At 47.6% G+C, this 23,648-nt stretch overlaps 2 protein-coding genes across 2 annotated transcripts in view; both read left to right on the forward strand.

Moving 5' to 3' along the window:
* The first annotated feature begins 676 nt into the window (after positions 1-676).
* Positions 677-10,996, forward strand: yeats2 (YEATS domain containing 2). The gene is made up of 29 exons (XM_068748745.1): positions 677-698; positions 1,085-1,190; positions 1,307-1,404; positions 1,542-1,634; positions 1,729-1,965; positions 2,101-2,219; positions 2,362-2,523; positions 2,962-3,073; positions 3,265-3,309; positions 3,381-3,543; positions 3,636-3,878; positions 4,140-4,295; positions 4,838-4,929; positions 5,070-5,264; positions 5,347-5,575; positions 6,088-6,246; positions 6,812-6,936; positions 7,595-7,741; positions 7,823-8,038; positions 8,172-8,499; positions 8,563-8,688; positions 8,833-8,953; positions 9,121-9,197; positions 9,291-9,370; positions 9,528-9,732; positions 9,840-10,075; positions 10,247-10,321; positions 10,452-10,525; positions 10,674-10,996. Exons 2-29 carry the CDS (start codon positions 1,091-1,093, stop codon positions 10,780-10,782), a joined length of 4,122 nt encoding a protein of 1,373 aa, XP_068604846.1. The 5' UTR covers positions 677-698; positions 1,085-1,090; the 3' UTR covers positions 10,783-10,996.
* Positions 10,997-12,119: 1,123 nt separating this feature from the next.
* Positions 12,120-23,648, forward strand: part of ece2a (endothelin converting enzyme 2a) — a 35,042-nt gene continuing 23,513 nt past the window's right edge. Inside the window, exons 1-2 of the mRNA XM_068749238.1 lie at positions 12,120-12,130; positions 12,811-12,975. Of these exons, the coding sequence (XP_068605339.1) occupies positions 12,816-12,975 (160 nt within the window). The 5' untranslated portion in view covers positions 12,120-12,130; positions 12,811-12,815. The remainder of the gene's footprint in view (positions 12,131-12,810; positions 12,976-23,648) is intronic.

Here is a 23,648-nt window from a genome sequence, read left to right on the forward strand (position 1 = left end):
TTTGTCATAACTACTGTTCTGGTTGGAATAGCAGTTTTACAGGTATACTAACTGCTGTCCTAAAGGAAGTCAATGCTAGATTGCGCTCTGCTATTCTAATGTGATGGCTCTTGGGATTTCCACCGAGTCAGACATTAAAACAAACAAACAATTATTAGGGGCTTAAAATGCCTCAGGAGTTCTTGTGTGAGGTGGTGTTTCGCATTCCAGTCTTGTAATTGCTTCATAAAAATTAGAATGCTGACTCTATTCTTGTTTATACACCTGTTTGGGAAGTATGACTAAATAATCGTGAGACAATGAAGATTGTAACCGGCCTCATGCCAAATTAAGTAAACCTACTTCTATCATGTAGGACCATTTGGTGATCATCAATGGTTTATCCAGATCTATTCCTTAGCGATAGCGATTCTTTAAAACTTTACATATATATGAAATCTATATTAAACTTGTCGGGACAAACAAGAAAAAACAAACAAACAAATTAACATGTGGTGAAAAAGTGGCCCCTGGTGGCCATCAGGCTGAAGTGCAAGGCTAACTACCCACCATTTATCTTACTTGTCCACCTCGACATTTAGCAATTTACCAAAATCAAATGTAAAATATCAATATAGCCTAAAGCTATAGAAGTGCTCTGTCCGAAGTAAGACGCAAGCCTCGCAAACAGCCATTACTCCGCAGCACAGGGAATTCAAGTAAGTTTGAATTTCAAATAGACTGGATCTACAAATGTATGCTATTGTTAGCTAAGCTAGCAAACAAGGACGCAATGCTACCGGTTGCACGGGCGACAGGTGTTGATGTATTTAACGCGGAGGTCGTGAGGCACAAACAAACGACGCGATATTAAGTGTTTACGTTTAAATTGGCTTCGTTTAACATTTTGTTCGAAAATGCTAGACGTCGTGCTAACCTATATTACCATAACTAGCTAGGTAGCCAGCGCTAAAGTTAGCAGTTCGCCCTAGCTCGCTGAATTCCTGCTAGCCGGCTAATCGTTGTACACAAGTGGTCATAGCAGCACTGCTAAGCTAATGCGTGCAGGTTTGTTGTCAGAATTTCTGATGTTATTCTTTTGCAGGCAGACATGTCCGGAATTAAAAGGAAAATAGAGGACAACGATCCTGATTACGAGGATATAGCACTGGTCCAAAATAGTAAAAGAAACAAAGCGGTTGAACATAATGGTGAGTTTATGCTCTGCAGCCAGAAACGGTAGCCACGGCGTCTCTACGTGTTATGACAGCTGATAAATATCTGTTCTCTTGGTGATGTGTTAAATATTTTTCTGCTTACTCTTCAGCCCGCGAAGCAGCAGTGCAGAAGATCGAAACCATCATCAGGCAGCAGTTTTCCGTGGAGATGAAGAACAAAGAGCACGAGATAGATGTGATAAGCCAGGTATCAACCACGATTATGGAACATTATCTTTTGTTTCTTGTCAGAATGCCAAGTTCCCCAAGAATGATGTCTAATGTGGAAGAAAATGCAACCAGATAATTTAATGTAAAGAATTGGCCTTTGTCTCATTTTTGCAGCGACTCAACGAAGCCAGGAGGATGATGGACAAATTAAGGGCGTGCATTGTGGCCAATTACTATGCCAATGCTGGGATGGCCAGGCTGCCAGAGGTAAACTGATGTATTCATACTTGACCAGCGGTCAGCTGCTCAGAGGCAATGGCGTATTAGGGCAGCAGCAACCACAGTGTCATTTGTGTCCTAGCACGCTTCAAAGGGCGACCCTGCCGTGCTGAACCACCCAGCCATCCGTCGGTTCCTGGAATCCCCGTCCCGTTCTTCTTCCCCCCTCAACCAGGGCTCTGAGACTCCTTCTCTAGTCCACTCAGAGTCCGAATCCCTCTCGCAGCAAGGAGAGGGAGGAGTCGAGCGGGACGGAGAGGGAGCGTGGAGAGAAGAGGGCGACAGGCAGGAGCGCCGACCTGGACGCAACACAGGCAAAGTGAGTTCATTTGACAAAGGTGATTTGGTTATTGAGTATTTGTTGCGTGGAAAGCATCTATCCCACTGAATCTGGCCTGTTTTTTTTTTTTTTTTTGTCTTGAAATAAATAAACGTCCGCCATTATTTGCCTTAGGATACGTTTGGGGTGCCTTCATCCATTGGAGCAGAGCAAAGGGTGACGTACCACACGACTGGAAACGAGGCCTCCAGACTCTACGCAAAGAAAACAATCGTAGTGGGGAACGTGTCCAAGTGTGTAGCGTAACAAAGCAAAGTATTCATTCAGTCATTTCTGCAACGCAGCCTGTTGTATATTATTTAAGTATTTAGAAGGTGCAGGTCTGGATGAAATCACATTTCACTTTTATTTATTTTTCATGTCTTTCACCCTCAGGTACATTCCTCCAGATAAACGGGAAGAAAATGACCAGTCAACCCATAAATGGATGGTTTATGTCCGGGGCTCCAGGAGAGAACCCAGCATTAACCATTTTGTAAAGAAAGTCTGGTTCTTCTTACATCCCAGCTACAAACCCAATGACCTGGTAGAAGTCAGGTGTGTGTTTCTCAACACGTGTGACAAAAAGCATTTCTTGGTCATGCACACTTTTTATGTTACGTAAAAAACAGCATTTAGATGCTGTTTTATGTGGTAACCCAGGCAACCAAAGGAGTATCGGTTTGTTCCTGTAAGATCTGACCTCAGAAGACTTATTCAATGATTACTTCAAGTCTGCATGGTGTACAAAACTAAGGAGAAGGAAGCTGAGGTGAAATTCAGGACAACTTTGTTTGCAGGTGATTTAGCCTCGTCTTCATTTGGCGTGAGTCAGCATTAACATGAGTGATAGTGGACACACCCAAATCATGCAGTACATGATGTACTGTATGTACCTCCATTTTACATTTTAATTTCTCACATGCCTTATTGATGAGAGAGGGACAGAGACGAGTCAGCAGCTTGACTTGAGTATGACTCTTTGACTTTTCTCAGTGAGCCTCCGTTCCACTTGACGCGCCGGGGGTGGGGTGAGTTCCCTGTGAGGATCCAGATCCACTTCAAAGACCCTCGCAACAAGCGCATTGACATCATCCACCAGCTGAAGGTCTGCCATTGCTTTGGCTTCCGTTCCTGTAGATGGGATCATAAATTCTATCAGACTTTTTATTTTGTCATTATCAGTCATTCATGTGGAATGTCTTGTACCAGATAATGTGGACCTGGATTCACGTCGCTACCTCTGCTTTATAATGTTAACCCATTATTTATTTGGACCTTTTTATTCTTTACCTGCAGCTGGACAGAACGTACACCGGGCTGCAGACGCTTGGGGCAGAAACTGTAAGTTGTTCATTTTCCTGAAGTGTCTTTTTTTGTATTTTCTTCCTTATGATGAGCTATATTTGTTCCAGGTGGTAGACGTAGAACTTCATAGGAGCTCTCTGGGGGAGGACTTTATCCCTCAGCCCTCGACCTCCAAGGGGACTCACAGAGCAGACAGCCCAGGTCTGACCGCCTCCCACACCCAAAGTTATGGACGTTGTAGTTCTCCCAGCTCACATGATGTAGACACAGGTGCATTTTTTTTATTTCTCTAATGTGCTTCTTCATGCTAGGTGAGGTTTAGCAGGAGTTTGAGTTGAATACATTCCCTCCTTTCTCTCTAGGTTTGAACAAAGGAGAGACAGGGAGGTCTGCAAGTAGCCAAAGCTCCAGTCTGTGTGCTGGTGAACGCACACCAACCCGACCCAAAGTCCCGGACAGGACCGGTTTGGGTTCCCATGGTAACTCGGCCTTCCAGCCCATTACGCCGAGCTACAAGATTGCCCCCCAGGGTCATCCGCCAAGTCCAGCTGAATCTCCCGGGAAATCGTTCCAACCCATCACCATGAGCTGTAAAATAGTTTCAGGTAAAAACAAATGTCTCCCCCTAGTGGCCAATATGCGGTTCTGCATGTTGCCTTTGTGAGTAACTATTCAATCTATTCTTGATTTTTATCTGATATTTTTTGTTAAACTAAATCATGTAGCATTTTTCAGATAATCTGATTTTTTTTTTAATGTTTCTGAAGCCTGGGAATTCCTTTCAAAGCAGCCACACGAGTTTTAAATGTCTCCTACAAAGTCTTTGCGTTAATGACGCCTCTACTGAGATTCCTCTCCCCACACAGGGTCTCCCATCTCCACGCCAAGCCACTCCCCTCTGCCTCGCACACCCTCCGCCTCCAACAAGCAGAGCTCTTCGTCGGTGCTAAGCAACCCTTACGTCATCGTTGACAAGCCAGGCCAGGTGATCGGCTTGGCCTCCTCATCCTCCGCCTCCGCAGGTACGCGTCTCCTCCTCTAAGCTGCTCCAAAGCGGAAAGCAGACCTGCAGTGAGAAGCAGTGCCTGTTGGATGAGAGGTCGCCATGGTGACTGAGTAAATCTCATCAGATTTTGTGTAGGTGTCTGCGAGAGTAGTTCCGGTGAACAAGTCGTGCAATTATCTGGAAAGGCGAACCCATCATTGAGTAAAGTCAACATCCATCACAGAGATTGCTGTCGTGTCCTCCTCATCAGCATCATTGGTTCATGTCCCACTTGGCTCTTTCCAGGACATTACCCACTCGCTCTCAGCCACTTCCCCTACGAATCCACAGCAGGCCAGGGTAGCTTTAAGGGAAGCGGGATGGCGTTGATGTAGCTGCGGTGGTTTTACATTTTTAGTAAATATCAAGCTAGCAAAGATGTCCCATTTCCAAAGCTCTGCTTTCGGCTCCCACTCTGCGTAAGGCTGGCGTGAAGCCGTCACCTCGTTGGTCTTCATGCGGATTGCAGGAACTGCAGGCCGTCATTGATTTCCACCGTGACTCTGTGTGTGTCTGCAGGCAGTCCTTCTACCAAACAATCTGCTGCTCAAGGTGCACGCTCTCCAGCCCCCAAAGTTCACACAGGCACCTTCCTCTCCTCTGGGGTGAAGGTGAGTCATTGGGGGTGTGAAGGGTGCCATCTTTACACCGTTACAGATCTGGCATGCATTAGTTAAAGCCTGCTGCATCGAGGCAGTGTGGCCGGCCTTTTACAATTCCTCTCTTCTGTCTACTCGCACTTCTTGTGCAGGTGATTATCAAGCAAGAGCCAGGAGAAGTTCCAACACAGCAGCATCAGCAGATCGTTTCCACAGCAACCAGCCAGCAGCTGCAGCCGGCCGCCACGGCGGCGCACCAGTTTGTCGCAGTGAAGGGAGGTCACGTGATATCCATGTCAGCCCAGAAGCAGGCGGCAGGAGGGACCACGGGGGCTACTGCTAGTAAAGTCAGTCTCAAGGAGCCCCACCCAGGAGCACATTCTGTGTGTGTCATTCAAATACTACATCTGGCGCCACTTTTGTTTCTAGGTGTTGGGCATTCCTGTTAGCTCAGCGCTCCAGACCGCAGTCAAACAGGTGGCTATCAGCAGCGGACAGATTCTGGTTGCCAAGGGCAACCCTTCTGTATCCAAGGTGATGGCCGGGAAGCAGGTTTTGGCTCAGGGAGTCGCTAAAGCCATCGTCAGCGGCGCCAGCGGCATCTCTGCTCAGCCGGCCGCTGCCAAGACGGCTGGTAGTTCAAGTGGCAAGAGCGGAGGTCAGAGTTCATGTACAGAGAATCAGGGTTCTGTTTTGGACCGGGTTGTTCCGCTGCACCCTTAAAACAATGCGATTAATACCAGTAAACAATATTTCTGTTTATTAAAAGCAGTAGAGACGCACTAAAAATCTTAAATTCATGATAAATCGACCCTCAAAAACAAACACTTTTGATTTCACGGAGCTCTGGCGTTCTCGTTCGTCGGCACGGCGTGATCAAAACGCCGTATACAGGCTAAGCCTACTTCCAGCGAGAGTCTCCGGTTAGAAATATACCCGCGAGATAAAACAGAAGAAATCCGCAATAAAAGTGACGTCAGGTCCACTGAAGCATCGATGGAGCCAGCGTGCAGGAACAGGAACAGGAACAGGAACAGGAACGTCCCTCCTCATGCTGCCTCGGGGTGAAGTCGTAGAGCCTGTAGTATCAGCTAGCGTGTACCGAGAAGCGTTTATTAAAGCTCTTTCAGTTTTACCACAGTTGTTCCTCCGTCCTGCGTGTGTCTTCAGTGATGGCTACTCTCCAGCTGCCGGCCAATAATCTGGCCAATCTGGCCAACCTGCCTCCGGGAACGAAGCTCTACCTGACCACCAACAGTAAGAACCCGTCTGGGAAGGGCAAGCTGCTTCTCATCCCGCAGGGGGCCATCCTCCGAGCCACCAGCGCAAGTAAGCCATGATGATGATGATGATGATGATGAGGGCCTGCTGTATATGATCATTTAGTAAAGGCTGACGACAGTTCAGCATCAAAGCATCACTGTTGTCAGACGTGTAGTTCTCTGTGTTTTTGAGGCTTTGATGATGTGATTTTATTTTCCTCGCGGGTCTCTTGCGTTGACGTTGGAGTCTGGCGGCTTCAGGAATGGTTTTAGGGACAAAATTAATCCACGGGCGTGCACGTGGACTCGGCATCTGGGGTCAGCGTCTGAGTCAAAGCAATTTCACCCCGACATTTTCCTCCACGCTTTGAAGCTGTCGGCGGCTGCAGGACAAAATGCTATTCCCACGGCTCATTCTAACGTTTGGGGGGAAAGTCGAACCCATTTCTGGAGTGACTTACAGATTTTGGACGCCTCTCTACCTTCTGGACAGCGAGTCATTCCACGTCATTTGCTTTCTTCATGTTTATCTAACCGGAATCCCCTCACAGCGAGATTCTCATCAAACAAAGATGGAACGAGCAACATCCCGTTTTTTTAGATTGATGTGACTCTGCAATTATTTTTTTTAGGTCAGCAATCCCAGAGCAGTTCGTCAGCAGGCGGCGGGAGCTCGCAGTCTTCCTCCTCTTCCTCATCAAGCAGCCTGCCTTCCAACCTCTCCTACACATCTTATATCCTTAAACAGACCCCACAGGTACGTAAGACGAGCAGATGAGCCGTGAAGGGACGGTTCTAGTTGTCCTTCAGCGCATCGGCGTCATTGTGCGGACATATTTAGAGTCCGTAAGAAACCGAGCAGGCGTTATTCACAAAAACCGACTCGAGATTTTATTCACTTACTGCCTGACAGGAACTCCATGTTTTCCTTAGTAGAAAGGTCGAGCTTGTTCTTAATTAGAATCGTTCCAGCAGCGGTGCGGCCTGAACGTTCAGCCGACGTCTTAGAATGAAGCCGTGAGAGCAGATTTCCACCGACGTTTAAAGAAGGATTCTAATGATGACCCATCTTAAAGGTTAAGGGTGTTTTTAAGGGTAAAGATTACACACACACATTAAGAGCTAAAAGGATGCTCAATGAATTTCAGCCAACGCTTATAGGATGGATATTTATTGAACGTTGTAATGCCTTTTTTACTTTCTGTTTAACAAGGTCATTCTGTTTGTGCTATTTTCAGGATTAGATATTAATTCATGAAAGGGTTACTGTTTTGGGTCTTGCTGCTAGGACAGAACAAATCCACCTTTCATCCCTGACAAATATGTTTCACGTATTCACATGTGGACTTGTCTTGGTCTGAATCGAAGTTTCGTGAAGTTGGATGTCTCTCCTTGCTCCTCCCTTTTCCAACCAGGGCACTTTTCTGGTTGGCCAACCAGCACAGGGTTCTGGAAAGCAGGGCGGTTCCAGCTCGGCGGGTCATTCAGCGTCGTCTCCAGCGGCGGTTACCCAGCAGGCCATCCGGGTGACGGCTGGCCAGAAGGCGGCCATCCTGGCTCAGGTCTGGACGGGTCGAAAGTCCGAGGGGCAGGACTTGAGTGTGTCCCGTGTGTCTTATGACTGACAGACGTTTCGCATCCAGGTGGTGGGCGGGTCCCAGGGAGCTCAGGTGAAGCTGACTGAGGGATCCGTCAAGGCGGCAGCGGCGGCAACGGCGGCGAGTCACTTGTCCAAGCCGGGGACAACCACATTGAGAATGACTGGTGGTGTCATCACTGCTGCTAGCTCCACCCCCGGCTCCGTCAGTGCTGCAGCAGCTAGCCAGCAGCAGCAGCAACAACAACAACAACAACAACAGGCGCGTTGTAATCGTAGTTCTCACCTGTTCCATCATAACTGGATTCAAAGTGTGTCCTTTCTGCGTTTGGACCGTTAAACTAGTTCGACTCACGCTGACCACACCGAGAGCTCGTCTCCTGTTCTGCCCGCAGGCCGGGGATGCTGGGAAGCCCGCCTCTCAGCACCACTCGCTCCTGGTGGCGGCCAATCAAGCAGCGGTAATCAGTGCAGCGAAGAGCGCCAGCGCTGCGGCTGGAGGAAGCCTGTCAAAGATGGCGGTGGCCGCCTTGGTGAAGGGAGCAACGACAAAGAGCGCCGCGGGTTCATCCGGAGCCGTGGTCGCCAACATGCCCGTTGTCAGCATGTCCAAGGGCGGAGGGGCGGGCGCGTCCAAAAGCAGCGCCGCCTCGTTGGTCTCCGCGGCCTCATTGGTCAGCGGGGTGGCGGCCGGAGGAGGGAAGACGGGAACTACTCTGTCAGGTATGCAACGGGTTCCGGAACAAATCTATTACATCATCTGGAATACATTCTGTTCTGCTCCAGGTCTGCTGAAACTCCACTCTGGGGGGGGGTCCAGCTCCCAGCAGACGGTCCTAACCGCCCCAGCCAAGCAGCTGGGGGCCGGCGCAGGGTCTGGGGGGCAGACCATTCCCATGCCCGTTGGAAAAGGTATGCCTGAACCACAACAATCAATTGGGAGCCTAACAGAAAATATTTGTCTCGTTTTGATTATCAATGTTGAATTGAGATGTTTTGTTTTTTTAAGTGGACGATTTGGATTTATTGAGCCGACTTGTGTTTCTGCTGCCACAGTGAAGACAGAACCAGCTGGACCGTCGCCCCCGGTGACGGCCCCCGCCCTCCCATCGGCACCAGTGATGTCTGCAGTGAAGCAGGAGCAAGGGGCGGATCATCCGGCGCAGGAACTCATCAAGTGAGGACGACTCTCGGCCTTTCTCTTCCGGCACGCGGACCGACTCTCGTGAAGAGGAGGAAGCTCATCTTCATTTCTGCCGCGCTGAACTCCGTCGGGAATGATTTGTGTTGATCTCATGACTCCCGGATCAATGGAGGGGGTGAGGACACTGATTCTCTTCTCAGCTCTGAGCACATAGAAACCATGATGCAGCTGCTGACCGCCGTGGTGAAGAGGTTCCCCCTGATTGTTCCAGATAAGAGTAAGGGAACGTTCCCTCCGCTCAGTAACCCCCCCCCCAACAAAAACAGATCAGCTTTTCTCAAGGTGTTTCTTTCTTTCTTTCTTTGTTTAGCTGAAGACTCCCAACCCTTCTGTGCCGCTTCAAGAGAAACGTATTATTCCTGGAACATTGGCAAGCGCCGCGCGTCGGAGGTGCAGTTTCGCCGTCTGCAGGCTTTCTGCTGACCTCGTCGTCTCCTCTCTCTGCGCTTCTCTTCTCCTTTATGTGCTGATTATGCGCTTCAAGTTCATTCAGTCCAAAAAGTGAAGCCCGATCCGCATTTTGTCTTCATGCGTGTTTCCTGCGTAGCTCCAGCGAGCGGTGGCCGTGAAGCGAGCTATCCAGGACGTGTTGGATCGGTCGCCGCGCCTGCAGGCCCTCACCCCCCCAAAGACCCGAGAGGTGGTGCAGTGGTGCCGGCAGAGGGGGTACACGCCGCCCGACCTGGAGCCTCAACACAGAACTGAAGACGAGTCCATCGAGGACATCCTCGCGCAGATCGACAACGAGCCCGGTGAGTCTGACGACGGAAGCAGATGTTGCTCGCCGCTTTAACACGCACGCCGCGCCGCCGTAGGCCCGATTCAAACGTTCCCGCGCTGCCTTGTGTGAATCTGCCAGAGTGTCCCACGACCCTGAGCGGCTGCGACGAGCTGCTGCTGCGCCTGGAGCAGATGCAAGCGCTGCTCAAGACCGAGCCGGAGGAGGCCGACGACGAAATAGTGGACATCGTCACCGTGACGCCGCCCTGCCATAAACTGAAGGTCAAAGAGGAGGAGCAGGAGGCCGACACGGAGCCCAAGTTCTTCCTGGGCCCCTGCGTTTCTTCCCAGTTTGTCAGCGAAGCAGCTCAGCAGGTGGGGGGGGGGGGGGGGCGGCCTCTAAACAGTCGAACGCCATTTAAATAGAAACATACAAGAACTGTTTAAATGTCTCGGAGGACTTTGAGCTCATTTCTGGAACATCCAGTTAGTTCATCTTCCTCACAGATGGATGTAATGGATGAGAAACGACCCCGTCTCTTTCAGATCGGGGTAACCTTCCAGCCGGTCGAGGTGGAGAAGAATTTGTTTGCTCCGGTTGTGGAAGCCATGATTCTAAAGGTCAGTTACTGATCGGGCTGGAACGGAAAGAAAAGAGAGGCTTTAGCAATCCCATGGATAAAATGATAAACATGCATAAACAGGCTGCATTAAGTGTGTGTGTGTGTGTGTGTGTGTGTGTTTATTACAGGCTACTGAACAATTTGCCAGTGACGTCCTGAGAGAGTCTCTGGCTGGGGCGTTCGCCAAATCCCCTCAGAACAGGTCGGTCTCTGTTCGTCCTCTCGGACGCTTCCGAACGGCTTTGTGTTATTATTATCAGATATCCCATAATAGTTTCAGGGTATAGTAGATGGCTGCAGATCCTGATCGTTGGTATTTTCTTCTTATATATATATATATGTACTTGCAGGGCTCCCAGAGAGATCGGCGTCCTGAACGTCCACCAGGCGGTCAGCGGCGTCCCCACCTGTGACTTCCTGGCCAACACACACATGGGCTGCCTGTCTAAAGACGACTGACCGGTAAATGGGGAGCGTCTGGTTGTGATGGAAGAGACTCCAGCGAGAGGATTCACGCCTCTGATTCCGGGCTGGGACAAAGGTTTCTATTCCTCAGGGAATTACCGGAATATTTTATTCCCGATGTATGGAGAGGAGTGGCTTCGTGGGGGGGCGGCTGTGGTTTTGGGTTTGAAAGGCGGCCGTGCCCTCGCTTACCTCGTAACGGTTCCTGCCAGACAGCAGAGCTGCTCTTCGGGGGGGGGGGGGGGGGGGGGGTTCTTCGTCCCGCTGTCACCTCCTCATCAGCTGAGGCGAACCTCAGATGGGAAACGAAGCCGGTTCGAAGCTAATGGAAGTCTGGAGGGAACGACGCCGTCGTCACACGCATGGACTGATGTGTGTGCGTCTGAGTCACAAGTGTGTTACTGAAAATATCAGGTCTGAATGAAATGTAACTGACACAAAATGGGAAATGTGTGTGTCTGAGTGAGAGTGTGTGTGTGTGTGAGCTCGTGTGCGTTCTCATTGGCCGATCAGGACGAGTGGAAGAAGCGACGTCCGTAGAACAAAACTAGTTTTGCGGACACAGAACGTTGTATTTTCACATTTCGATGTAAAAATATGCTGAATATTCTTGTAATAAATCATTAAAAAGTGACTTGTTTCACGTATCATGTCGACGGCGTAGAATCTAATGTAAAGCAGTGCGATACCGCCATCTGCAGGAAGACGCTCGAAACTACCCCCCGACCCGGTGGACGCAAACTGAACACGCTGTAAATCTGTATTTTATTTTAAATATGTTTCTGCACACTTTGGTTCAGGATCTTGAGGATAGAGCCACAAAGTGGACGTGAGAGGTCAGGTGAGAATGGAGTCAGAAAATGTTACACACCTTTCGTTTCGTTTGTCAGTTTTGTTTTGTTGTTTTTCATTCTTGAGGGAAATTGCATCATTTTATATTTGAGAGTCTCAAACAGGGTTTTACATGAAATTCCTATAATAATTAAAACAGCAAACACTTTTACACGTGTTTCTGCAGCACTGAATTCACACCACGCTTTGAACGTAGCGTAAAACTTAAACCCAACACAGAATGGCGCTCCTCCCATCTTACACGTGGAATAAAATGGCTTTTTGTTGCAGCGGTTCTTCGCCGTCTCATCAAAAAAGGTTGTTTGAATAACCAGGAGGAAGATGCAACGTGGATGCATTTAAATGAAGAACACAACGTTGTGTGTGTGTGTGTGTGTGTGTGCGTGTGTGTGTTTGGGGGGTCGTCGTGTCACCGAAGGGAGGCTGCAACCGAAGTCCGCACACATTTTTGCTCCGCCTCTGTGTGAAGGACGCGGGGACAGAAAACGAGGTACGTCTCTGTTGAAAAACAATCAACAGCAAGCGATTTCTCTGTAGATCGACTCGTTTCACTGGGATTGTCCGCAGCAGCCTGCGTCCGTCTGCTGGTCTGTCTTTGAGGTTGGAAAACTACAACACGTGGATTCGGCCGTATTCCCGAGTTGAGGCAATGGACTCCTAAAAACCAAAACCAACTAAAAATATATGATATATTATTAAAGACGATGCGGCGTGAAGCTTCTCCGACGTGGACGTCACAGCCCTGCAGCAGGATCGTTATGAAAGTCGGTTGGGAATTGTATTCAGGCACAAGCGCAACATTCCACGTGCGATTTAAATTTAGGGATGGTTCACTCCCCGGGACTTCCGGGTTGGGGTTAATGCACTCGCGAGGACAAAAAAAGGTCAAACGTCAAATCTACATTAGTCACAAAATAAATAAATAAGTAAAAAAATAATCTAAGTACGCAAGGATAAAAGTACGAAAATAAACTATTAAAAAAAAACAGCAGAATAAAATTGAAACAATTATTTATGATGAAAGTCGTCTTCCTCAGCCGCCGGCTCCTTGTTTTGACATGTATAACTGTTTAATTACAGCTTTACTGCATGTGTTCAGTAATGAGTACTATAATTACCCGCTTTAATGGCGTCTGTATATCTGTATAATTTCTGTTTGTCGTGTCTCAGAGAACATGGACTACCTGCCGGAGGACAACAGCAGATACAAACAGGTCGACTACTGGGACGACAGATACAGGACGGAGGAGACGTACGACTGGTTGGGCAGCTTCTGCAAATTCCAGCACCTGCTGGAAAACCATGTCAACAAAGAAGATTGCATTCTGGTTCTTGGTTAGTAATTTCACTTTAATTTTTGCTTGAAAGCCTTTGATCCTTGTCTGTCATGTCTGAAAATACTCAGTACTGGCAGTGTAATACTTCCCACAGCATAGAATAAGAATAGGAAAAACATTTATCTGTCCCTGATTGGCTGGTTATGAAAAATACATTTTTTATTTCCAATCAGCCAAGCCCCTCAGAAGCAGACTCGTCTTGGAAAGTCAAACAAAAGTTCCTGGCTGGGAAACAAACGCAGGTTATCAGAGATCCTTCAGCGTTAACTACATCTACATCTACACAATTTGAGAAAAACAGTTAATCAAAGAATATCTTCAGAAGACTGAATAAGCAAGAATTGCCAATGGGGTTCTGGTCCTCAGTGTGCAATGTCCAGGTACGTCCACCAGATGTCACTGTTCCCATAAAGATGTATGCGCTCGTTTCACAAGCATCACGACCAACAGGAACTATTTTTAAAAGGCCCTGCAGCATTTCAAAAACAGCTGCTGCAAATGTATTTGAAGCGTGAACGCCATGTAGAATAAACCTCCATGAAATCTGAAGCAATTGGCTTGAGAGAGACCTGGTGGAGACATCGTCACAGCACAAATACTTTGTCTTAGTTATGTCTTACCATGACAAAAAATACCCCCCCCCCCCCTCATGAGTTGAAGCTGCACACTTTAGAAATGATGCAATTAGTTGAAAAAAAAATCCTTTAATACTTAGTTCTCTTTTTATTATGAGAATGTAAACGCTTTAGTCGGCACAGAGAGCTGTGGCGGTCTGTATCTTTCTACAGCTATCCTTGTTTATGCATGCTGTTATTCATGTGGAAGATGATCCAGAACACGACTGGTAAAGAAAGGGAATTTTTGGCCAATTGAGAATCAGGTACAGATAGTCTGTAGCCTTGTTTTTAATGTGAGTGGACTCTGGAGTACGGTACATAGACTATCTTCTCTCGCTCGGACAGACGGCTTTCTGCACATTGATATGAACTCAAGAGGAAGCTGTTACATCCCCGGAGAGCTCTCATTCTGCAGGACGATCTCTCTCCTCTCACCAGAAGATGGGATCAGACGTTCCTGTCAGCAGCAGGTGTTGATATCCTCAAAAGCATACGTGGACAGATGGGCTATATCGAGAAACCCACAGTAAAGACTTGTGAACTGTCACAGCTTGTACAGACACAAAGAGCCCCTAAAAGCCCGTCGATAGCATCTCGCTCAAGCCTCACGTGTTTGTGGGCGTCTTCTGGCCTGTCAAGTGTCTGACTACACTGGATCGTATATGAAACGGCACAATAAATGATCCTCACTGTGACGGGACCGGGACATTACGGGCAGAGAGGAGGGAATACGTTTAAGGGAGGCCGGAAGAGATACAGTGTTGCTTGTGTGTGTGTGTGTGTGTGTGTGTGTGTGTGTGTGTGTGTGTGATTTACGGATGGATAAAGGAAAGAGAGATGGAAGTGAGGTAAGTTGCTAATCAGCTTTGGGCCTCTCAGCTGTATCAGACAAAGGTCATTTCCATTAAGGCAGCACCAGAGAAAAGGACACAGAGGAGAGAGGGATGAATAGAGGAGAAGAACACTTTGCTGCATGCTAATTCATGTCTTCCTCCTTTGTTCTCTGGTTCTCTCCTCCATTTGGCTGCTGACCCCCCCCCAAACCACCGCCTCCACCTTACCTCAGCCTGCTTTTCCTGGAGACCCCCCCCACCATCACACCCTTTTTACTCTCCATCTCCTTGGTAACCCGCTTGTACTATTCTTTATTGTTCATTTGCTGCCATGATTTTCGCGCCGTTTCCGTCTTGGAAGTCGTGACTGGCGTCATCTACTTGCGTTTATTTTGCTACGCGCGGAGCTTTAAATTAGCCTTTAGCGCCACCGACTGTTTGTCACACTAATTAAGGGCTTTTGTCATAATGGTGATTGATATGATTAAACTTTGATCAGATCAATTGACCAGAAGAAGATTAGATTAGAGGATTAATTAAGGTATTAATCACAATGACGTGTGCGATCATTTATAATCGGGTTTAGTTTTTTGGTGTTCGCATTGATTGATTTCGCTCAGGCCTCCGCTGCAAGAACACAAAGTTAGGCCACAATTTTAAATGCCTCTTTGTTGTGATGAATGTCGGGCCTTGTAGTTTATTTTGGGCCGGTTCCGCCGGTACCTCCCGATTATGTAAGGACTCACAGGTGCAGCAATGCTGCAGGAGAAAATAGGGACCAACAGATTCACCATTTATAGTGCTAAAAAAAAAACAGCCCAACTGAGCCTATTTAGATTCTATTTCCAATAAAAAATGAGATTGTTTCTTTCTGACCTGTTTCTCAAGTGATATCTCCTCATTATGGAACCAAACTGTGGCTCATATGATGCGGTTGTTTTTCATGGGATTAATTGACAGTAAATATATCTCCAAAATCCTTTATAAGATACAGAAAATGCTCCTTCGAGGTACGTCTCCTACGAAATGCACCATTCAAAGTCCACATCTAATCTGTTGACAGAAGTAATTGAACAGCCAAAGCTGTGATTGGTCGATGGACATGCTCTATTCCGGTTTAAGAATCGTGAATAACAACATATCGTAGTTCCGAAGCTGCACAAAGCACCACCATGACATCTGTTTCTGCGTGAAGCTGCTAGCGCAGTGCTCAGTAACGTCTCATCTCTCACACGCGTGTGAAACTGCACTACTACGGTGACTAATAATGCTCATTACCGGCTGGTGCTGTCTGAATAAGATGAAAACCCGAGGTGATGTGAGTCACGGCAGTGCGTCAAGCAGCCCCCCCTGTTTGTGTTAGCGTAGCGACGTTACAGAGTAGCAGCAATGATTAGCTCCAGTTCCCGCCGCCGTCTCTTGTGGCTCAGCCTTGGGGCCGCTGCTTTGTTAGGTAACGACCTCTCGTCTCCCAGAGGTCAACGCTCGGGCCTTGCTTCCTCCAGGCGGCGAGGGCCGATGATGTAATGGTTCTGTTCCCCCACAGTGACCAAGTATTGTACCCCCACCCATGCCCCCCCCCCCCCCCCCCCGTTAACATTGGTGCATCTTCTACAAACGACGAATTTCATTTACGTTTATTCCCTACAACTCAATGTAAATAGCTCTACTTATTATTTGACATAATACTAACGCCTTACATACATGATATTGAGTTTAAATTTGATTTGTAAAAGAAGACAGCGAGTAGCACCGATATACTGAGTGGACTTTTGATTCTTGAGCGTGACCTGCGGGCGAATTGAAAACGCGACGTCTGGCCTGTGACGTCGTTTTCCTGTCACTCGGAGCGTTCCTTCGGCTCCTGACGATGATGTAAGCGAAGGAATGATTAAAAGAGTGACTTCATACGGTGACACTACCTTTTAATAAATAGCATCACTACATGCCTGCTGCCTTCGTCATGTTGGTGCCTTATTACTGTGAGGCGGCGCTGCCGTTTGAGCTTTGTTGTATTCTGCGGTTCTTTATCCTGATACTCAACTTGTTAAACATGTAGATCATCTGGAAATCCTTTGGTGTTGGACGGGGAGATCCGGGGTGGCATTTTATTTTTATTCTACGTCTTTATGCACCTTTTACATCATTATCCACCTTCCCGCTTGTCCTTCCCATTATTGATCCTTCCTCAGATAGGCTGGGCATCAGCTCCGCCCTCCCTGCCCTTCCTCTCGTCGCAGCATCCGGATTGGCTGCTTCCAGTTTTCAGGGAGCCCTCGCCATGCAGCAGTCAGTAAGTCAGTAGGGGCAACCCTCCCCCCATCCCACCTCCTCCCTCCCTCCCTCCCTTCCTGCTTTTTGCCGCTGTAAGGAGTGGTGCTGTTTATGAATGAGCCTCAGAGCCGCAGAATGTGAATGAAAAATAAGAGAGGGAGCGAGCAGATGAGGGGTGTCGGCTGAATGAAATGCAGCAGAGAAACATGGAGGAAAGACGCTGAATGAAAATCACAAGGGTGAGACGGAGGGGAGGGGAAGTGGGGGAGCGTTCTGGTGGGGGGACAGAAATGAGGAGAGAATGGGAAATATTAGTTCTGCCATGGCCATGTTACGTTTGCTCTGTCCCTTTAGGCCCTGTGTGTGTGTGTGTGTGTGTGTGTGTCCACCTTCAAAGGCATGCAGATCAGGAAGGAGGATACCTCGACCGGTGGCTGTTTTGCCTATGAGCCAATGGGAATCTCCACTACCTAACGCACAGACACATACAGACAGACACACACACACACACCTCTTTGCAAGTCTGTGCTCCGTGATGTGAATAATAACAGGGTTACCCGGGCAACCAGGCCAGGATGATCGATGGGCCTGGCCCTGATAAACATAGCACAGAGGGAGCGTGTGTTGTGTGTGTGTGTGTGTGTGTGTGTGTGTGTGTTTGTTTGTTCCGGTACAATTAGAAGATAGCTTATTATCACATCTCTCAGTCCTCGATTCTGTGCGTGTATGTGCGTAGATATGTAGACCGCACGCGCACACACACACACACACACACAGACACTCGAACACAGACACACACACCCAGACTGTGTGTTTTTCAGCAGTGGTAAAGGTTTGGCTGTTGTTGGACATAGAGGGACTTTTTTTCTAATCAATGAGTCTCTTGTCAATGACACTGAACGCCCTTGGTGAAAGGGCTTACACACACACACACACACACGCACACACTCCTGACTCACTCATTTACAGTAATAATTTGCCGTTGGAGGGAGAGACTATGCGGCTGTTACTCATCCTTTCTCAGGTTACACATGATAAAGCTCGGCTGCCTGAATAATGAAACGTGCTGCGTTCAAGCGCTGTTGATATTTTCTTAACTTGATTTTGCAAAGATGAGTCTTTTCATCCCATTGCTCTTGTGTATTGAACCGAGTACACCGTTTCATCCGCGTTTGCATTTACGAGGTGCATTTATCACAACCTCCTGACCGGAACGTTTTGAGACTCTCCTGCCGTCGTGTCCACGTTGGTGTAAAAAAAAAAGGATGTTTGGAGGCGTAAACGGGCCTTTGGTCTTTGGTCTGGCGACACGGCGAACACACCGCAGCCCCTTCCTGCCCCCTTCGACGTACGCCCTGTCCAGCTAACGTTAACCTGCATTCGCTCAAAATGAAGAAGCTAACGACCATCGTGGACGAGCCAACAGCTCGGTCTCAACTGAAGGAGCTCATTGGCAAAGTGTTCAAACAAAATGTGTGTGTGTGTGTGTGTGTCTGAGGATGTAGACTCTATTGCCGATTGGCATTAACACAGCCTCCTTTGTATGCACTGCACACTCCTGCGACACACATTACCCTTCGCTGCTCCGCCTCCTCTTTTTCCTCACCTCCTCTCCACTCCCATGTCTCCTTTCTTCTCCCCTCCCCGCCAGTAGGGAGGAGGAGGAGGAGGAGCAGGAAGGAAGAGGAGCTGCTGAGAGGTGCATCTGCAGCCAAAGTTGCCCCTCAAAAGCTGAAGAGTCACTCCAGAGCTCGTTGCACGGTGCTCTCGAAGGCATGAAGTCAAGCTCAGGCGAGGGTCATCTGAGTGTGTGTGAGGCTCGCTGCTCTTTCGCCGTGTGTTGCAGCACAAACAGTCTCCTCTCAGATCTGTGACAGGCTCTGCCCTAAACATCAACGATGAATGACAGATCGGACTCTCCAAAGATGAATAATTGCTTCATCGCTCTTGCACACCCATGTTCAGTTTTCGCCATAGGTGCACTCACTTCTAACACAATATACTGCGAGCAGCCATCGGTCACAGCTGAGCATCGTGCGTCCGACAGAAGGCGAGGCTTCGAAGGCGAGGACATAATGTTCTAAGCTGCCACTGCAGCACCAGCATCCCTGAAGACGGACCGGATCGGTATCATTTACTGATGCGTTTAGCGTTGCACGTCAGAGGCGGGCCCTGCGATGCCAGCGGGGCTATGAAGCTATCATCTCAGGGAAAGCCCCGTCAGCCGGGTTCGGGTACAGCGCTTGCGTCACCGTTGTCCTGATGCATTTAGCTCTCCGCACTGACGCACTATTGCTGCGATCCTCCCGCTGCGTGGCAGCGTTACACACTCCAGTCACATGTCAGCAGGTACTCTGGATATTACAGGTCTGTGGGGGAATGGCCTGGAGTAGCAGGCTCAGTATCGCTGAATTAAGAGACATCACCAGTGGGTTTGTGGCGCTGTCAAATGTATTTGAAGCATTTTTTTTTTTTTCTGCAAATATGACAGATCAGTTCATCCAAATCTATTTCTTTCTCATTTAGCTTGAACGCAAAGGGTGCTGAAAGATCATCCTTCATCCAAAATGCTCAAAGCAGGATAAACTCAACCTGACGACGTCATTAATGATCAAATGACATGCAAGCGATGGAAATGCGACACTCCTGTTTCAAACAGCCGTTTTCATGCAAATGTGTAGAAACAATTGTGGTTCCCTTGAGTGACTGCGATCAGGCGATTGTGTAATAACTGTGACGGCCCCTCGGGGCCTCAAGCTAAAATAGTTCATGCAGTTAGCAGAAAATACAATTGTTGGTTACTTTCTTTTGATCCAACATGACCCATGCATTTGGATTAGGAATTAATCTATATGGAGAAAGACGGAACGTTTTCTGAGCACCTACAGGCCATTTTCGTTTTGTCGGCGTGTCCCAGTAAAGTTGTTTTTCTCTTCGTACTGTTCATTGTTATTCACCATTTATTATTGCTCACCATTTTGCCACACCCTTTTTCATGTGCTGATATTTGGTTACTTTCAGGGCATGCCTGATATGTAAATGATACACAATTATACCAACAATAAACACAAAGACGTCTGTTTGAGCTGCGCAAACACACATAAAACGACACGGAAAAGCAGTTTTGTTGCAGCTAAACTACTGCTTTTTGACATTTCTGGGCTTTCTTGGATTATTGTAGCATCAAGTAACATTCTTGTGCCAAGATCAACAGGTTGACTTACAAAATAAACAGCGAACTAGTGATGTAACAGCAGGTATTGATTCCACCTCAGACTGCTGCTGCCAGCCCTTATTGATAATCTCTGGTCCGTTTTTCCTAGCTGTAAAGCTAATCCGTTGGGCTTTGATGATCCCGCACGGTGTAAGGGTCTTGCAAATAAGAGAACATTTCTAAAGTATTGCATTTTTCTTGGTATGGTCCTATAGTTGTCATGGGGATATTAGAACTAATCAATAGGATCAGGTATCCTAAGATGACGGGAGAAGACAAAGGCTTTTGTGTCCATTGTAGCAACAGAAATTGTACAAGAGTGCCATTATTTAATTACACTGAACAAACTAACAGCAGCACAACGTTACGCCTCTCCGGTGTTTGATTTCAGACAGCAGGACGGCGACCTGCAGCAAAAGAGACATGCAGTAATACACAGAGGTGTGTGGGCACGGCTTTTCTTATGTCAAGCCACACTTTGTAAAGTGGATTAGCAGCTAACCGCTACGAGCTGCTGTTTAAGTTTCCCTCTGGCTGCGATAACGCTGTCTGCACCCCCCGAACTTAACACACCGAGGGAAAGAGTAACCCCAAAAAATATAGTTTTGTTCTTGCAAATTTGCTTTAATGACATTGTTTGCATTAAAACACAAATCATATACCTGTATGTCCTTGAAAGGTCTGAAGCGACTCATCAACTACCTCTGATTTATAAATACCGGCTATAGGCTGCATTTTGTCCACTGAACGGTCACATTTGTCTTAGAATTAATACACTTATAGTTCTGCGATTAACAGTGTCTTCATTTCCACGTTGTTGGCACGTTACCTCCCATTATAACTTCCAGATCCCCTCGTCATCCACCCCCTGTAAGACCATCGCTGCAGCGAAGTCATTAAATGCACCATCTTTTTTTTCTGTTTCTTTTTGGTGAGCATCCAATAGGAGTTTTTACGACAGCGCCGTGTGAGGCGGCGCTCGGCAGTCTTACATAATGCTGCGCCTCCACGTCGGCGGATTTGTCTGTCGCCCCGTCTCCTCGTTTACTCGTCTCTCTGTCCGTCTCAATGCCAGTCCTCAGTCTTTCGGTCTTCTTCACGGCTGTCTGCACATTTCATCTCTGCATCTCTCACTCCTGATATGTCATGCTCAGCGGACTTGGTTTGCTTCGGCTGTAATATTCTTACGTAACTTTCCATTTGCCTCTGCGCTCTCCCTCGTCTGACAGACGCAAATAAATACACAAGAGACACACACACACACAAAAAAGAGAATCGGAGTTTTATCTGCTTAAAATTTGAATTGCAGCTTCTTCTCACAAGTTTAAAGAAAAATGCTTTTCATCAACTCGGTCGGCTAAGCAAGAGCCTGCCGGGTGTCTGGAGGGTTCCTTCTCTGTCTTCTCCGTAGGGGATCGTGTTTCGTGTGGAAGGGTTTCCCCATTTATTTCCCAGTTTGTGTCTGTTTTCACTGTGTCGTTCTTTTCACGTGCATTTTGATGTACCTCTTGCCATCAAATATCAAAATGCAGCACAGTTAATAGTCACAGGGACTCGGCAGACGTCCCTTCTTACTCTGATACTGCAAGATGGGAGCTCTGTGGACGTCCTACTGACACCTGCAAAATTAAATCCCTCACCAAGCTCTGCATTTGATCCAAGACTGATTCATGCCTGTCAAATGTAATCTAAAGCATATTTCCAGCTTCAGTTTGCCTTCTGTTAGTTAGCTTTTAAGTGAACGAGGCAGCAAGGAGTTTGAATCCAGGGGCCTCGTCTCCTTGGATTCCCTCTGGATGATCCGACTTACTCAGTCGCCCCAGTGCTTGCTGGGATACGCTGCAGCGCAGGTTAAGTAATTATAGCCAATGGATGGAGGAAGTCTTCATTTACCGATCAAGCTCTTATTGTAAATTCATGTGACTCTGGATAGAGATGCGAGATGCGACGCGTGAGGTTCCCTCTGCTGCATTTCTCCCGAGAACATTCGCTCTCGGCCCCCCTTCCCGACCCGACGCTATCTGTATATTACTGCGGGTAACGGATGAACTGACCGGAAAGCGAACAAAAGCTTTTAGTGACAAAAGTTAAAAGAGTACAGGGAGAGTGGAATGAGGTACGTGTCTGTGTGGGAATTGATTAATGGTGGAAACCACTCAGCAGGGCTCGGCTCACAGTTTCACCGACCTTATTTGTTTCATGTGCTGCTGTGTCCTAATATACTGTATTTTTATTTCATAGGAAACCCATAATAATGTCTTTCAAAGTATAAAAATATTTCCCAATGAGTTCCTTAAATGGATTGTCAATAGTAATAATGTAAATAGGCTGACATTAGAATTGAAATTCATATTTCATTGAGCGCAATTAACACGCGGCATCTTTAACGAATCCATAATTTATAATTATGAACGACCCCGGGATTATTAAATATGAATATTGTTAGTTTATTTTCTCTTCTGGGGATTTTAATTCTTTTTTTAAAATCTTTTTGGGTTCTAAAGTCAGGCTGAACAAAGAAATCAGAAATGTCCGATTAAGAGAGGATTAGCTTGATTAATTGTTACGCTGCTACAAAATGTACGACGACATAAATATTTAATACAGTCTGCCTCTATAATTAGATGTCAGAGAGACAGACATCCCATCAACAACAGATAAGTGGTGCTACAAGTATTGAGCGTCCCTGTTAGAGCGGAACACAACGATCGAAGGGGGTCAGGCAGCGACGCCCACCGGCTCCGCTGCTCGCTGTGGAACTTTGTCCTTCGGGTGGCATTTATTGTACTGCAGAAGAAGAAACAAGGACATTTTCAGCACGTCATTACTTCTCCTCCGCCGTGCAGTTTAAGCAGGATCTTGCTGCAGGCTAACGACGCAGCGATGAGTACAGAGAGTCATTTGAGGAGTTGTCTCACGTTTGGATGGAGGATCACGCTGTCCAGTGGTGCTCGGATTAAGTGCAGCCATTAGAGCGTGACAAACAACTTCGTGCATGCATGGCCTATATTAGCCTGTACAGGGAACCCAGGGAGCAGATGGCCTTCCGTGTTTCTGTTCGCTTCACCTGAGAGCAGGGGCCTTCCATTGGGCAATGGAACACGCAGACGGAAAGAGAGAAACAGGAAGAGGTAAAGTCGGTTGTGGAAGCGCTGAGACGAGGCTCGAGTTCCGTCGTCTATTAAAAGCAACCCAGTTAATCAACACGATCTCCCGGACCTGCAGCGTTAAATCATGTTGCTTCTGTGTGAGCACTGAGGCACTAACCCAAACCACCATCGCACCAGACGGTTCCACTGCCTGTTGCCATGGCTACCCACTCTCTAAGACAATATATATTTAAAACGCATTGTGATGCAGGAATATTTCTTTAGGATTGTAATAAGAAGGAGGTGTTTTGTTTGCATCTGCATTTTCGCACTTGGTAATTCCAATTCGCTGGTCCCGTACGGTCCGACAGGCCGAGCCACCGTCCTGATCAGGAGCTTTTCCACTCGGTGGATGGGAATTTCACACTCTGTTAATGGCCACATGTTTCCTTTCCAGTACACCAAACTGGATGCACCACAGTTTGTGTTTTCCCTGGTTGCAATGAGTCCCTAATGTGAGTTATGCACACGGAAGGAGGGAAGTGGCGCTGCAGATTTTCACAAATCTCACAGTTAGGAATCTCTCCAGACCTCGTGTTCCCATACAGATTAAATTCGACACGCACGCACGCACACACACACAC

Source organism: Brachionichthys hirsutus, chromosome 15 (genome assembly GCF_040956055.1).
Source record: "Brachionichthys hirsutus isolate HB-005 chromosome 15, CSIRO-AGI_Bhir_v1, whole genome shotgun sequence".
Lineage (NCBI taxonomy): Eukaryota > Metazoa > Chordata > Actinopteri > Lophiiformes > Brachionichthyidae > Brachionichthys > Brachionichthys hirsutus.